Source organism: Acomys russatus, chromosome 25 (assembly GCF_903995435.1).
Source record: "Acomys russatus chromosome 25, mAcoRus1.1, whole genome shotgun sequence".
Taxonomy (NCBI): Eukaryota; Metazoa; Chordata; class Mammalia; order Rodentia; family Muridae; genus Acomys; species Acomys russatus.
The window spans coordinates 51,509,170-51,524,532 of record NC_067161.1 but is presented as its reverse complement, the minus strand read 5'-3'; the positions used below and the strand labels follow the sequence as shown (position 1 = coordinate 51,524,532).

Genomic DNA, 15,363 nt, shown 5'->3' with positions numbered 1-15,363 from the left:
CCGCCCTGCCGCCTGGCATACTGGCGGAAGGGGAAGGGGAGGGGGGGCAGGCGCGGTGGGAAGATGGCGTACCAGAGCCTCCGGCTGGAGTACCTGCAGATCCCGCCGGTCAGCCGCGCCTACACAACCGCCTGCGTCCTCACCACCGCGGCCGTGGTGAGCAGCTGTGGCGCCACGTCCTCCCTTTTTCAGGCTAGCTATGACCGGGTCTTCGGAAAACGGGTTTGGGCCGCGGAGAAGCCCAGTGGGTCTGGTCCCAGGGGTGGGTGGAGACATCCGGAGCTGACTCTAGGGTTCTGGATAGTCCCAAGGGTGCCAAGCCAGTGACCTGAGAAGGATGTGCTCCTACCTGCAGGGGCAGGTCAGTTCCCGAGAATTGAAATCCAGACCTGTAGCAAGTGAGAACTGCGGGAGCCGCCCACCCAAAAATGTGTCTTGAGAGCTCTAGCTACGGCCAGGTACTAGTGGGAGTAAGGTCCGCTAGGTTCACAGACTTCTGTGTTGAGGGTAGAAATCTCGAGTTGTCTGGAAACATCTTTCAAAAGTCGGCCTGTGGATATAAGCAACTGGCCGCCTGTACCGAGTCCTAATGGTGTGGGGCCTCAAATCTCTTTATTCTGAGTTATCTCACCCGGCTGTTTCAGGTGGTGACTACGTGATGCATAGATTCTTAGGAGACTCTGTTGTTTCAAAATATTCCCACCGACCTGCCTTATAGCATCATCAAATATTGCAACATGAAGCTTAACATTGTGTATTGAGGATACAAAGTGGTTGTGTGAATTCTAAAGAATCCCTTACCTGCCGTCACAAGCAAGACAGAGAAATGTACTCCACGTGACAGAAGTTACTAGAGCTACTAATCCTTTGTTGTTAATGCTGAAATTTTATTTTGCGATTGATCTGCTTTAAGGAGCTCTTTTTTCCATTTCAGCAGTTGGAATTGATCACACCTTTTCAGTTATACTTCAATCCTGAATTAATTTTTAAACACTTTCAAGTAAGTAATTTATAGCAACTATGACTAATGTTAACATGATCTTTTTTTCCCTTTATTGTTTAGTAAGTAGTAAATCCTATCAGATACAGTCTCAAGAAAAAATCAGCAGCAGCAGCAGCATCCCATGGGGGAAGCTCTGATTGTAAGTCTTGTTGAGATTTAAAGAGGGAACCCTGAAGTCGCTTGGGCTCCAGAATCAGCTGCTAGGTATTTGTGAGCTCGTCCTCATATGCCAAGTTAGAATTGCCAGGGGTGGAGCCAGGAGGTGTGGCCCATGCCTCTAATCCCAGTAAGCAGGAGGATGGTGAGTGCTGGGTGAGCCTAGGCTGTGTGGAGAGACACTTGTCTTAGGAAAATTGCCAAGGGTGGGAATTTGGAATCTATCTTCTACTCTTGGTGTGGTTTGATGGGCTGAGTTCCTTTATTTGACTACATCTAGTAAAGAAGTAATGTCGCTTAGGAAGCTGGAGCTTGAACTACGCATCACGGGATTGTCTCAAAACACAAACACCAGTAGCAACAAACAACAGTAATAATGCAGTTTGAGTATAGACTGACCAGCTAGCTGCCCAGAGAGTCTCACAGGATAGCCTTATATGCTGCCAGGTCACAACCCAGACACGCGCGTCACTGCCGTTAGCTGCCCAGAGAGTCTCACAGGATAGCCTTATATGCTGCCAGGTCACAGCCCAGACACGCGCGTCACTGCCGTTAGCTGCCCAGAGAGTCTCACAGGATAGCCTTATATGCTGCCAGGTCACAGCCCAGACACGCGCGTCACTGCCGTTAGCTGCCCAGAGAGTCTCACAGGATAGCCTTATATGCTGCCAGGTCACAGCCCAGACACACGCGTCACTGCCGTTAGCTGCCCAGAGAGTCTCACAGGATAGCCTTATATGCTGCCAGGTCACAGCCCAGACACACGCATCACTGCCGTTAATCCTCAAAGTTCCGCTCATAAACTCAGTTCTGGTAGAGCTTTAGTGTTGGTCTGCCTTCCGGAAGTCACATCCTACTGACGCAAGTCTAGAGGACCATTATCTAAAGCAGAACGCTGGCTCACTAGATTACAGTCGGAAGGAAGTCTTGGTCCAGTCATCAGAATGCTAAGGAGAAGTGTGCTTCCATGCCTGATGGTCAGTCACGCTCCAGGTGAGGTGGAGGAGAGATCCCAGTGGCCATAATTCTGCTTCCCACGTCCCACTCAAACGTGTCCCACTCCCTTTGTACCCACTGGACGCTAGCTTGCCTTTCAAGACGTTAGTCTTTTGTGAACCCTCGGCTGCATTATCTCTTGTTAGAGAATCTCTCCCCTGACTTGGGGTTTTTTTATGTGCTATGTCCTCACTGGGATGCGGGTTCTATATTACCTGGGCACAAGTAACACATAGAACTGGATTGTTTCCGCGTGGACAGAGCACTGGTTGCTTTTCTCACTGCTGTGGCGTAATGCTTGACAAAGCAACTGAAGAAAGGAAGGGTTTAGTTTAGTTTAGTTTTTGTTTGTTTGTTGTGGTTTTTTGTTTTTGTTTTGTGTGTGTGTGTGTAGTTTTTTGTTTGTTTGGTTTTGGGTTTTTGTTTTATTTTTTGGTTTTTTGAGATAGGGTTTCTCTTGTAGTCCTGGCTGTCCTGGACTCACTGTGTGGACCAGGCTGGCCTCTAACTCACAGCGATCCACCTGCCTCTGCCTCCTGAGTGCTGGGGTTATAGGCATGCACCCAGCTGGAAGGGTTTGCTTTGGGTCGCAGTTTGTTATTGTTGCGACATTTCGGCATCCAGAGTTTGGGGCTGTTGGTCCCATTGCAGCCTTAGTGAGGAAACAGTGAGGAAACAGTGAGGGAACAGTGAGGAAACAAGAAACAGTGCTCAGTTCACTTCTTCTTATTCAGTAGTTCTAGGACCCCAGCCCACGGACTAGCGTTAGCGGTCTCCCTTCCCACCTTGAGTGACTGAGTCTAGAATCTCCCTCACAGACTTTGTCTTAGAGGTGATTCTAGATCTGTCAGTATTAATTATCACAAGCAAACTACCAGTGATCGGAGGCTTGATAGTGTTTGAAACAGTCTTATCTTTGCCATGGTGGTACACCTGTGTCCTTTGCTGGGGTTCCTTCCCACTGGTTTGTTTGGCTTGACTGCCTAGGGTTAAGTTCTTTGGTTTGTTTTTGGTTTATTTTTTGAGATAATTTGTTCTGTAGCTGTGGCTGGCATAGCCCTCATGGTGTCCCCCTGTCTCGGCCTCCTGGGATCACAAGGTGTGCATCGCCATACTTTTTTTTTTTTTAAAGACAGGGTCTCTTATGTAGCCTAGGTGACTCCTGACCTGAGCAATCCTCCTGTGGTCTTCCTGCCTGGACTCCTTAGTGCTAGGATTATAGACATGAGCAACCACCCCTAGGCAGGGTTAACGTCTTCATTAAGCTTGGAACTAGGAGTTCTAGATTTGCTGTCAGAGCTTCCACCTAGCTGCACGTCTCTGGGCAAGCCCTAAGAGGATCCTCACACCCACTTGCTTGTCTCACAGGACTACTAAGATCACATATGAGAGTAAGTTATGTAAAGCTTTGTGAGTAATTGTAGGTTGGGTAGGCAAGACATCCTTGACTCTTGGAGCATTAATCCTGTCTTGTAGGAACTGACTTCAAACCAGAAAGAACCTAGCTATTTGTGTTAGAATTTTTTCAGGCTGTTGTAGCCACTGTAGAAACATTTCTTGACAGCTTTACATACTGGACCCTGAAGTTTTTAGTGCCTGTCAGCTCCACATTAGGGTTTTGGGGACTATGCATACAGCAGCCCTCTGTTCTGCACACTGACCCAGCCTCTATTCAGATGCTTCCCGTATAATTTGCTTAACCGCATAGTGTGAGCTTTTTGTGTTGTTTCCTAAAAGATAATCGTGGTTTTGAATTTTTTGCCCTATCCATATAAATTTCACAGACAATATCATTCATTATTTTATCTAGAAGTAGCACGCGTGCATGTACACACACACACACACACGCACGCGTGCACATACACACATACACACGGGGTGGGGGGGGGCGAGACAGAGAGAATAGATCCACAGTCAGATTGGGTGTCCCATGCGTGTACACACACACACGTGCACACGCACACACACAGGCACACACACGGGGGGGCGAGACAGAACAGGTCCACAGTCAGATTGGGTGTCCCATGCGTGTACACACACACACGTGCACACGCACACACACAGGCACACACACGGGGGGGGCGAGACAGAGAGAACAGGTCCACAGTCAGATTGGGTGTCCCATGCGTGTACACACACACACGTGCACACGCACACACACAGGCACACACACGGGGGGGGGCGCGAGACAGAGAGAACAGGTCCACAGTCAGATTGGGTGTCCCATGCGTGTACACACACACACGTGCACACGCACACACACAGGCACACACACGGGGGGGGGCGAGACAGAGAGAACAGGTCCACAGTCAGATTGGGTGTCCCATGCGTGTACACACACGCACACACACAGGCACACACACGGGGGGGGGGGCGAGACAGAGAGCAGGTCCACAGTTAGATTGGGTGTCCCATGCGTGTACACACACACACGTGCACACGCACACACACAGGCACACACACGGGGGGGGGCGAGACAGAGAGAACAGGTCCACAGTCAGATTGGGTGTTCCATGCGTGTACACACACACACGTGCACACGCACACACACAGGCACACACACGGGGGGGGGGCGAGACAGAGAGAACAGGTCCACAGTCAGATTGGGTGTCCCATGCGTGTACACACACACACGTGCACACGCACACACACAGGCACACACACGGGGGGGCGAGACAGAGGACAGGTCCACAGTCAGATTGGGTGTCCCATGCGTGTACACACACACACGTGCACACGCACACACATGGGGGGGCGAGACAGAGGACAGGTCCACAGTCAGATTGGGTGTCCCATGCGTGTACACACACACACGTGCACACGCACACACACAGGCACACACACGGGGGGGGGCGAGACAGAGAGAACAGGTCCACAGTCAGATTGGGTGTCCCATGCGTGTGCACACGCACACACACAGGCACACACACGGGGGGGGAGGGGCGAGACAGAACAGGTCCACAGTCAGATTGGGTGTCCCATGCGTGTACACACACACACGTGCACACGCACACACACAGGCACACACACGGGGGGGTGAGACAGAGGACAGGTCCACAGTCAGATTGGGTGTCCCATGCGTGTACACACACACACGTGCACACGCACACACACAGGCACACACACGCGTGTGCACACACACAGGCACACACACGGGGGGGCCGAGACAGAGAACAGGTCCACAGTCAGATTGGGTGTCCCATTTGAATGGGCCCCATCTAGGACTTCAAAGCCTCAGGGTCATAGGAAGTTGTTTTTATCTTAGCATAGAAATGCTTCCTGGTCATATAATTTACTTAACGTGTCTTTCTCTTGATTTTTCCACCCATCCCACCCCCACAGATATGGAGGCTAATCACCAATTTCTTATTTTTTGGTCCAGTTGGATTCAATTTTTTGTTTAACATGATTTTTCTGTATCCTTTATTAAGTGGAGTCAACATCAAAATTTTAGGATATATATATATTATACTGTAAGTTGAAACTATTACTCTTGGTTTTTTTATAACATTTTAGTTATGACTTCTGGGTCTCTAGTATGAAATTAGATCATAATGAATGTTTTGAGGCTGTTTGTAACGCTTGTTTACATGGGAGGTTCCAACTGTTAAAAGACATCAGCGTCCTTAAGTTGTATTGTACTGTGCGCATGTTTGTAAAATTACGTCCGCGTCAGCTGGCACAGTAGTAAAACAGCCTGAAACATCGGTAACTCAGCATAATTTTCCCCAGGTTTTGGGATGGGTTTAAGACAGGGGACCAAAAATGCAAGGCTAGAAAGAGCATCAAAATGTCTGGCCTGACATGTTTAGGTTCATTAAAAGATAATACGAACCGTGGCAATTGAAGTGTCAAGTGGTGATTGGGCTGGGCTGTTCCTCCTGCACCCACAACTCCAGCTGCAGCAGACAGAGGGCCTTTGGGGGTGACAGGACTTAGTTCTAGGATGGTTTCTAGTGCATAGGATACCATTCTGATAAGTTCCTAATAAAAGGCATTTTATTACAGTTTTTATTGACTGGGAAATAGAAATGCTTAGTGTACTTGGCCTGGAAAGGTAGTTTATCACATGAGACTTCTTTGCAGGAGCTTTTCCAAATCAGCACACCTAGACAAGTGCAGCCTGACCGTCTACAAGCAGCATGAAGCCCCAGAAAGTTTCAGGGTTCATTACAGTTAATCTCCTTTGTTCGTATGTACCTAATATTTTCTTAACTTGAAACTTAAGATACCGTTACTGTCGAATGCTAGAAGAAGGCTCTTTCCGAGGCCGGACAGCGGACTTTGTATTTATGTTCCTTTTCGGTGGATTTTTAATGACTGTATCCTTCAACAAATAGAGTGCAGGAAATGTTCAGGAGCTGACTGTCTGTCCCTCAGGCTTTCATCTGTCTCCCGTCATTCACCAGATACTTTGAACAGACAAAAGTACAGACAATCTACAGGTTGTAGCCCAGGGTGCGACCGTTTGTTTCACAGCTCACCCTGACAACGTCCAAGCCAGAGGTCGGACAGGAAGCTCCGCCAGACAGAACTTTTAGCCCAGGTGGGTTATCTTGGAGCACTTCAGTTACTTGGCTGTTGGTGGATGACTTCACTTTTACACAAGATTGGTAAGAAGAGGAGCATTAAGCCACTGTCAAGACTGATAGCAGTGGTTTCTAAAAGAAGAGAGGTTTGCTCTGTAGCGCTGAGATGTGCTGCCGTGTGCCAAGACGGCTCTCTTCCGCCTTCCGGCCTGGACACCTGTGCGGTGTCGGTGGTGAACCGGCTTCACTGTCTAAAGAATTAGCATTTTCCAAAAAAGCAAGAGCATCACAGAAGCAGAGTCTTAGTTTGTAGCAGCTATAATCCTGCCCGAGCCGGTTTCTACCTAGTTGCCTTGGGTAATTAACTTCAGGCTTTTCTTCCTATATTTTAAAAATGTCCCTCTCAGGTTTTCTGCCTCAGATCTTAGCTAGAGGACAGCCTTTAGCTCCTTCCCTAGTAAGCTTCATGCTGACATTTTCCTTAACGCCATTTGCCAGCTTTTTGGTTTGTTTGTGAGCTTAGTTTTTCTAGGCCAGGCCTTTACAATAATGCTGGTCTACGTGTGGAGCCGAAGGAACCCGTACGTCCGGATGAACTTCTTCGGTCTTCTAAACTTCCAGGCCCCCTTTCTGCCCTGGGTGCTCATGGGGTTTTCCTTGTTGTTGGGGAACTCAATTATTGTAGACCTTTTGGGTAAGTGTCACTACCTTGTCTACCATTTCACCTTAAAAATGCATTTTGTCACTGTCATTCATCTTTATTATTTAGTCTTTGTATATGGCTGTTGTAGGATTTTTAAAAAATAATTATATCTAAAGATAATATTAACTCACTGATTTTTTTTTTTTTAATAACTATACTTATCCTATATAAAATGTATGCTGATAGGGAACTTAAAATTGAAATTTTAAGCCAGGCGTGGTGGTGCACGCCTTTAATCCCACTACTTGGGAGGCAGAGGCAGGCAGATCACTGTGAGTTCGAGGCTAGCCTGGTCTACAAAGTGAGTCCAGGACAGCCAGGGCTACACAGAGAAACCCTGTCTCAAACCACCACCCCTCCCCCCCAAAAAGAAAGAAATTTTAATCTTCCTTTTTAGCCTTTATTTCTGGTTGCTTATAGGTATTGCAGTTGGACACATATATTTTTTCTTGGAAGATATATTTCCCAATCAGCCTGGCGGAATAAGAATTCTGAAAACACCATCTATTTTGTGAGTACTCAGCTCCATGTTTTACACTCCATGCAGATCATGGTTTGCCTTGGGCTCCCTTAGTGTGTGGTTCGTATGAGTAAGTGTTTGCAGATTGCGCAATACGTGTGCAGTGGGAGCTTTGGGATTGGTGGAAGCAGATTAGGCCAGGGGTGTGATTCCTGGGCTCCTGACATCATGGGGTGACTTTGCAGTTACTCTCCTGAGTGACTGCCAGAACTTGGTTTCATGAGAGCTGCTGCACCAGTGGGAAGCCGTGAGCAGCACAGCTCCGGGGACATCCTGTGGCATGCTGGCCAGCAGAGCAGGCGGTAGCCACACAGGGAGCTAGAGAGCAAAAGGCTTCGGACCTGAAGCCTCACTAATTGGTCCTCCAGCAAGCGGTGTGGTTTGAAGCACATCTCTTCATTTCTATGCTGCAGTTCCTTGATATAAGTTCTCTGTGGAATAGCTAAGCAAAAAAGAATAGACAGGGTTCGTTGGTTAACAGGACTGGCTGCTCTTCCAAAAGTCCCAGGTTCAATTCCCAGCACCCATTGGCTGTAAATAACTGTCTATAACTGTGGTCCCCTGGATCTGATGCCTCCTTTAGAGTGCAATTGTGCATGCAGTCAAAATACCCGCATACATAAAATGCACAAATAAGTAAACCTTCCCCCCCGCCCCGCCCCAATTTTCTCTGTATCTATCCCTGGCTGTCCTGGATTCACTTTGTAGACGAGGCTGGCCTCGAACTCACAGGGATCTGTCTGCCTCTGCCTCCAGAGTGCTAGGATTAAAGGCGTGCACCACCACTCACAGCTAAATAAACTTTTTTTTAAAAAGAACTAAAATGAAAAAGAAATAAGTAAAAGAAAAATAAATAAATATTAAAAGAAGAGTGAACTAGCCAGGTGTGTGAGCTAGCGTACGCACACGCCTGGCTCATCCTGTCTACTCTGAAGGCTGATGCAGATGAATTCAAAGTTTGGTGCCAGCCCAAGTAACACAACAAGAGTTCATCTCAAGAGGGGAAAAATTTTTTTTTAATTAACAAACAAAAAAAAAAAAGTAGAAGGAAGAAATTCTGTAATTCTACTCATCTTCAGCAGGGCCCTGACTGGCTTCTTGGTAAACAGTCTTGTATCTTCAACTTGTTGATAATTTCCTACATTATTACTGTATTTATAACATGTCTAATTTACCGTTTCTCCCCTTCAGTGTCTCCCCTATTCCTTACTCAAGTAATGACCTCTTCTTTAATTACACAGACATACACAAATCTGTTTACCTGTTTAGTCCATCTCCTGTTGCTTGTATGTGTTTGCAGCTGACTGCTTGGGATGGGGTAACTAAACACTTTTTTAAATTTTTAACATTTATTTTATAAATGTGTAAGCGATGCTGTGTGCCTGCATTTCTTGTGCACAGTGTACATGGGTACATATGCCTGCAGAGGCCAGAGGGTAATGTGTCTCCTAAACTAGAGTTACAGGTTGATGTAATACCCCCTGGGGTAGGTGCTGGGACCCAAACAAGAACACTAATTGCTCTTAACTGCTGAGCCGTCTCTCTAGCCCATCTGTACACTTTTTTAAAAATTTATTTATTATTATGTATACAGTGCTCTGCCTGCATATACACCTGCAGGCCAGAAGAGGGCATCAGATCACATTATAAATGGTTGTGAGCCACCATGTGGTTGCTGGGAATTGAGCTCAGGACCTCTGGGGGAGCAGACAGTGCTCTTAACCGTTGAGCCATCTCTCCAGCCCATATACACTTTCTTAAAATGTCATGTTGTTGTTGTTGGAGGTGGTGGTGGTGGTTTTTCGAGACAGGGGTTCTCTGTGTAGCCTTGGCTGTCCTGGACTCACTTTGTAGACCAGGCTGGCCTCCAACCCACAGTGATTCGCCTGCCTCCCGAGTGCTGGGATTAAAGCTGTGTGCCACCATATCCCACAAAATGTCATTTAATGTGTAATGATTACTTTTCCTAACTGGGCGTGCTGGTACACACCTTTAATTCTAGGATTTGGGAGGCAGAAGCCTGGTCTATAGAGTCAGGACAGCTACAGAGAAACCCTATCTCAGGACAAAGTTTCTACTGTAAACAGCCTACAGTGGCATGGGCCTGTGATCCCAGCACTCAGGGAGGCAGAGGCAGGTGGATCTCTGTGAGTTCAAGACCAGCGTGGTCTACAAAGCAAGTCCAGGACAGCCAGGGCTACACAGAGAAACCCTGTCCCAAAAAAACCAAATAAGTAAATAAATAAATGGTCTGCAGAATTTTAGTGGCTACATGATATTTTGTGATCCATGTTTAACATAGCTATATTACTCCCTTATTAATGAGCACTGACATTAGTTACTATTCTTCCTTCTGTAGTTGGAGTGTCGAGTGAATGTCCCTGTAACTAAGTCCGTGCACTGCAGCATGAAACTGGCCATCCTAGCCACTTACAAATGAGCAGTTCAGTGGTGTTCAGTGCCTTGTGTTGTGCTACGAGGGCCACTCTCCTTAGAGTGTTTTTATCTTGTAATCCTAAAGCTCTGCCCGTTAGGTAACTCCCTCTTCCTGTTACCCAGCAACCACCATTCCTTTTATGTGCCCGCGGATCTGACTATTCTAGGTAGCTCATTACTATTGCTTCTGTAATAAAACTAAGTAAAGGAGGTAAAAGTTAATGTAAACGTTAAGTAAATATGGCGCCTTTAAGGTGTACTACCTCTGTAATTGGCAGACAGAGATGGTTCCTATCTGAGGAGCCTGTGGGAGTGACTGCTCTATGGTACTTCCGATCTGAGAGGGCTCTGGCACTGAACAGTCTCTCTGTGTTTTAGGAGGACTATTTTTGATACGCCAGATGAGGATCCCAATTACAACCCACTACCTGAAGAGCGGCCAGGAGGCTTCGCCTGGGGTGAGGGCCAGCGCCTCGGAGGGTAAAGCAGCTGTGCCAGTCACGAGACCCATCTGAGACAGACTCAGTGAAATGCCTGTTGGGATTCTTTCATCCCTTGTTGCAAAAGTGTGGACACTTTTGACAGCTTGACAGATTTTAACTCCAGAAGCACTTTACGGAATGGTACACTGACTAACACCGACGACGTTTCCAGCAGTTTGCCAGAGGCTCCTCACTGTGCTGGTACTAAAAGCATAACCTCGTGGAGCCCAAAACTGGAGAAGCATAGCCTGCCGCCTCTAGCAAGTACGTGGGCACTTGAGCTCTGCGGCATCAGGCGGGGCTTTTCCTCCTCCTCTTCTTTGATAGACAAGGCCGTGGTGTAAATGGAAGTTTCAGAGAGGACAAAATAAAACGGAATTCCATCTCTCTCACACTGTATTTAAGCTTTCGTGTGATCTTTTAAATCATGGTAATGTGTTCTTAGCTCTCCTGCATAGGCCTGATCACAGCAGTTTCTGTGCCTGCTGTCTGTCTCCACGGCTTTCAACTGGATTCCTTTCAAGAATGGAAATACACAGCGGTTATGTACATCTGACTAGTGCAGAGTGCTAGCCTCAGTAGAACAAAGATTGACTTCTGCCATTCAGACAGTCCTCCGTCTGAAAACAACGGAGCTTCCACAGGAGGAGAGAGAAGGAAGGGTAATTCTTGTAGCGGAGGACTGGCTGTAGAAAAGCCAGCTGTAAGCAAGCAACTGTGATATTCGTTTTAGCTAAATTTCTCTACTAAGAAATACCCAGATTAGTAATGGCCACCCTCTGTCAAAGCACATGCCCGTTGGCTCGTGTCCCTCCTGTCGTTCATTCTAAGTAAAGAGCCAAGTGTGGTTTATCTTCGTCCCATCGGGTAGAAATTAGGGGCTTTAAAAGCAGCCACACTGATGGTTGGGTGACTGCTTGTCAAAGATATCACATCTTGTCTGACTCAGCGGTCTTACGTTCGTGCCTCTTTATCCGAACCCGGAACGGTGATCTCAGATATCTGTTTTCATAAGCATACAGGCACAGGACTCCCCTGGCTGCTGCAGCATCCGGTGTTGGCTGAGTTGCTTTCCAGATGAGATTTTTCTCAAAGGTTAACACAGGCTTAAATAGGCTGGGTGGAAAGTGTCTTAGGGGTGGGAAGCATCTTAGCGGCTCAGTGGAGCATGTGTAAGGACCAGGGCGACTGGCACGGTACCTGTTGCCTGTAAGTGGCTGAAGACAATTGTAATTCTATGGGATGTGGGTCAATGGGACTGCTTTTCTCTTGTTTAAGAGTCTTTACATTTTAATGACAATCTTAGATTGTATGCTCCTCATGGGATTCTTAAGTTTGATCATTATTTTTGTTCAAGAAAGCTTTGTCAGTAACTTTTATTATTGTTGTTGTTGTTGCTTGCTTTTGAGCCAGAAATGGGTTTCTTTAGGTTTTATTTATTTTCCCTGAGTTAATTTTAGATCTAGCTAATTAATGGAGTTACTGCAGCAAAGCTTTAATTCTAAAATAATCTCTTCACCAGCTGTTCATTTTAAATAGTGAATACCTATACATATTAATGACTGGAAAACAGGGGATGCATTTTGGATGTATAGCCGAATGCAGTATCTGATTTTTAGGATATGAATTTCTAGTGGCCAAATGCCATGCTGTGCTCCACGCTGTGTCCTGGGAGTGCCGATCTCAGTCGCTTGACCTCTTAGTAGTCTGGTGTCTCCCTGGCGCTCTGTGGTTTGACGGGATCCCTGTGCTTACCTGGTCACGAGGGAAAGTCCTCACTTCCCCAGCAAACCTCTTGATTATGGTCCTTCCAAAACACACTTTGTTTTCATGGTGTGAGGCAACAGAAAAGTGAGATTGGATTATGGGATTCTGTGGCCACTTAAGCTTACATGAATAGAGTTTCAGGCATTTCCTGGGTTGACTGTAGCAGAAATAACTGAAAAGCACACCTAAAGCATAGGCAGTTTTGTTTTGTTATAGAACTACAGTATATGTCCATTTAAAAATGAATGGACATGCCAATTACATCTCCCTAGGAGATACGTTTTATATACTTTGGTGTGTTTTTTTCACTGAATTTTTACTTGTTTCTTCCACTTCTTTTTCTGTCGTTCTTCTGTGTCCTCCTGTCTTTTATATTTCTTTTGTACTTCGTGAGGCAAAGCTTCCACCTCCTGGAACTGAACATGGAACCATAACACTGTCTCGGGGGTCCTCTGGGAACCGGGAGAAACGTTGGAGCTATTGACATGTCGTGTGACATGCTTCCTAGACTGTCATGCTTCCTGCCACTGTTTTATTTTGTGGCTGTTTTCCTTTGGCAGGTGAGTCCTGTGTTAGCCGAGACCCTGCCCTTCCATCCTACTTACTCTATTCTGAGTTGGCATTAAAGCCCTTGAACCTTGCTTGTATGGTTAAGCCACTCAGCAATCTGCAGTCGCTTCTTGGCCCTTAGCAGTGGACACTTTCGGTCTTCCTCGGACCCTTGCTCCCACTTCCACCTAGCAGGGACCTCAATTTAAGTTTCTTGAGTCTTTTGAGACCCTGACACTAAAATCTTAACACGAAGGTCTATTTCATTTCTTATTTAAATTCTTGTGAAGCTTCAAATCTGTACTAAAAATCTTATACCAAATCATGCATTGTCTTAGCTGCTACGTGTTAGCTCTATTCCCCTCTGAGACTGTAAGCTCCTCAAGAGCAGGGACTGTGTCTTAACTTTTGTATCCGCCACAGTGCCTAGCACAGTGCTTGGCACAAGGGTGCTGAATAAACCGTTTGTTTATTGATCAGCAAACTCTTATCTTGTATCTTTAATTATGAAAGGATTGCTGGGTCTGTCTGCAAGCTCGTACCTAGTTGCCGAGACTTCATATCGTTTCTGGAAACAGCATGGAGCCAACCTGAACATGGTTCGGTGGTGTGCTGTGTTGTGATGCTGTCCAGTCCATGGTGACCGTGAGCTGCTGTGCTCAGACCACGGAGGGTACCGTCTTAACCACCTCAGAATGAAATGTGCCGGACGGATCATCTTTTGAATATTTAATGTGTTGTTAGCTTCTCCATAGCTCCCGAACCACAAGAGACCTTTCTTTTGGAGGGCAGTAGAGTTCAGACTGCCGTGAAGGACGGGTGGGCAATGTGGTTTTATGTAATAAAAGATGTAAGTTTTCTAGCCAAGCAAGGTGGCGCACGCCTTTAATCCCAGCACTCGGGAGGCAGAGGCAGGTGGATCGCTGTGAGTTCAAAGCCAGCCTGGTCTACAGAGTGAGTCCAGGACAGCCAAGGCTACACAGAGAAACTGTCTTGAAAATATTTTTTTTGACTCTGTTTATGTTATCATTGATGCTCCTGGATTAGTGAGTTACCAGGAATGAGTTCCTTAAAGAGGTGTTTTACCCACTTTAAAATTTTTGAGCCAATATTTTAAAAACATACCAAAATTTTTTGTTTTGTTTTCTTAAAATAAGAATGTCTTACATGATAACTGCTGCCTGTGATTAGTGGGTGTTTCCAGAGAAGGGGTGTGTGCGCATGCGCCTGCCTGCGTGCGTGCCTGCGTGCCTGCGTGCCTGCGTGCCTGCGTGTGTTGTGGCTGATGGGATGGCTCTAGAGGTAATGACACCACCAAGCCTAAAGACCTGCGTTTAATACTCAGAGCATCGCATAGTGTAAGGAAAGCAGCAACTGCCATAAGTTGCTCTCTGACCTCCTCCTGCCCTCCCCGCTTCTCTCTCATACATATGTGCACAGACACCACACACAAAATCAATTATTTTTATTTATTTATTTATTTATTTTGGGTTTTTTTCGAGACAGGGTTTCTCTGTGTAGCCTTGGCTGTCCTGGACTCGCTTTGTAGACCAGGCTGGCCTCGAACTCACAGAGATCCGCCTGCCTCTACCTCCTGAGAGCTGGCATTGCCACCACGCCCCCACTGACCCAGACATTCTTAATAAGGCTTTGAAGCGTCTCCGCGGGACCTAGGCCGCACCAGATTCCACAGAGACTGGGAAGGTCCGCCTCCAGCTGTCTAAAAGCAGGTCTACGTACTAAATTTGATGTGTATCCTTCATTGAGTTGAGAGTTCTAGTTTACTCACTAGAGGCCGCATTCTCTCTAGGAAAGCCAAATCCAGCTCGCTGAGAGCTGGCTCGGCAATCAGAGGACTAACCAGGTCCCTGTCTCCAGAGGGACCCAGGTTCTAAGCCCTCACGTGGATGGAGGCTCACTTACTGGCTGAGCTCCAATCCCAGGGATCTAGCGCCCTCTCTGGCCGCCGTGAGCATTGCATGCATGCAGTGCACACACTGGAGTAAAAACGCCCACACCCTCCAAAAAAGAAAGAGCAAACCTAAACCATCATTGCTTGCCAGCCTTTCTGTGTTGAATTAGCAAAGCATGCAAGAGCTTGTATTTAAAACGAGAAGGAAGAACTGGCTATATACAAGTTTCTGCGGAGTACTGACTCATCCCTTTGAAGCTGTTGTAAGTAATTTGAGAATCTAGGAGATGTGTTAAAAGATTTTTCTTTT

General features: G+C 46.7%; 1 protein-coding gene across 3 annotated transcripts; it reads left to right on the top strand.

The window, feature by feature from the left end:
- Window positions 1–3: 3 nt before the first annotated feature.
- On the top strand, window positions 4–11,372 carry Derl2 (derlin 2). Of its 3 annotated transcripts, none has more exons than XM_051167742.1 (7): window positions 5–156; window positions 935–1,000; window positions 5,498–5,571; window positions 6,384–6,477; window positions 7,183–7,378; window positions 7,808–7,898; window positions 10,722–11,372. In XM_051167742.1, exons 1-7 carry the CDS (start codon window positions 64–66, stop codon window positions 10,825–10,827), a joined length of 720 nt encoding a protein of 239 aa, XP_051023699.1. In that variant the 5' UTR covers window positions 5–63; the 3' UTR covers window positions 10,828–11,372. The 3 variants fall into 3 exon arrangements, with proteins under 3 accessions (XP_051023701.1, XP_051023699.1, XP_051023700.1); XM_051167743.1 differs by having other exon boundaries at window positions 23–156; window positions 938–1,000; XM_051167744.1 differs by lacking the exons at window positions 5,498–5,571; window positions 6,384–6,477; window positions 7,183–7,378; window positions 10,722–11,372 and having other exon boundaries at window positions 4–156; window positions 7,808–7,873.
- Window positions 11,373–15,363: the final 3,991 nt, after the last annotated feature.

Excerpts from the sequence above, each read along its gene's own strand:
- Derl2 (XM_051167742.1), top strand. The coding sequence starts at position 64 with ATGGCGTACCAGAGCCTCCGGCTGGAGTACCTGCAGATCCCGCCGGTC. Across the intron at positions 157-934 it reads TCCTCACCACCGCGGCCGTG|CAGTTGGAATTGATCACACC; the intron begins GTGAGCAGCTGT and ends TTTCCATTTCAG. Across the intron at positions 1,001-5,497 it reads TAATTTTTAAACACTTTCAA|ATATGGAGGCTAATCACCAA; the intron begins GTAAGTAATTTA and ends CCACCCCCACAG.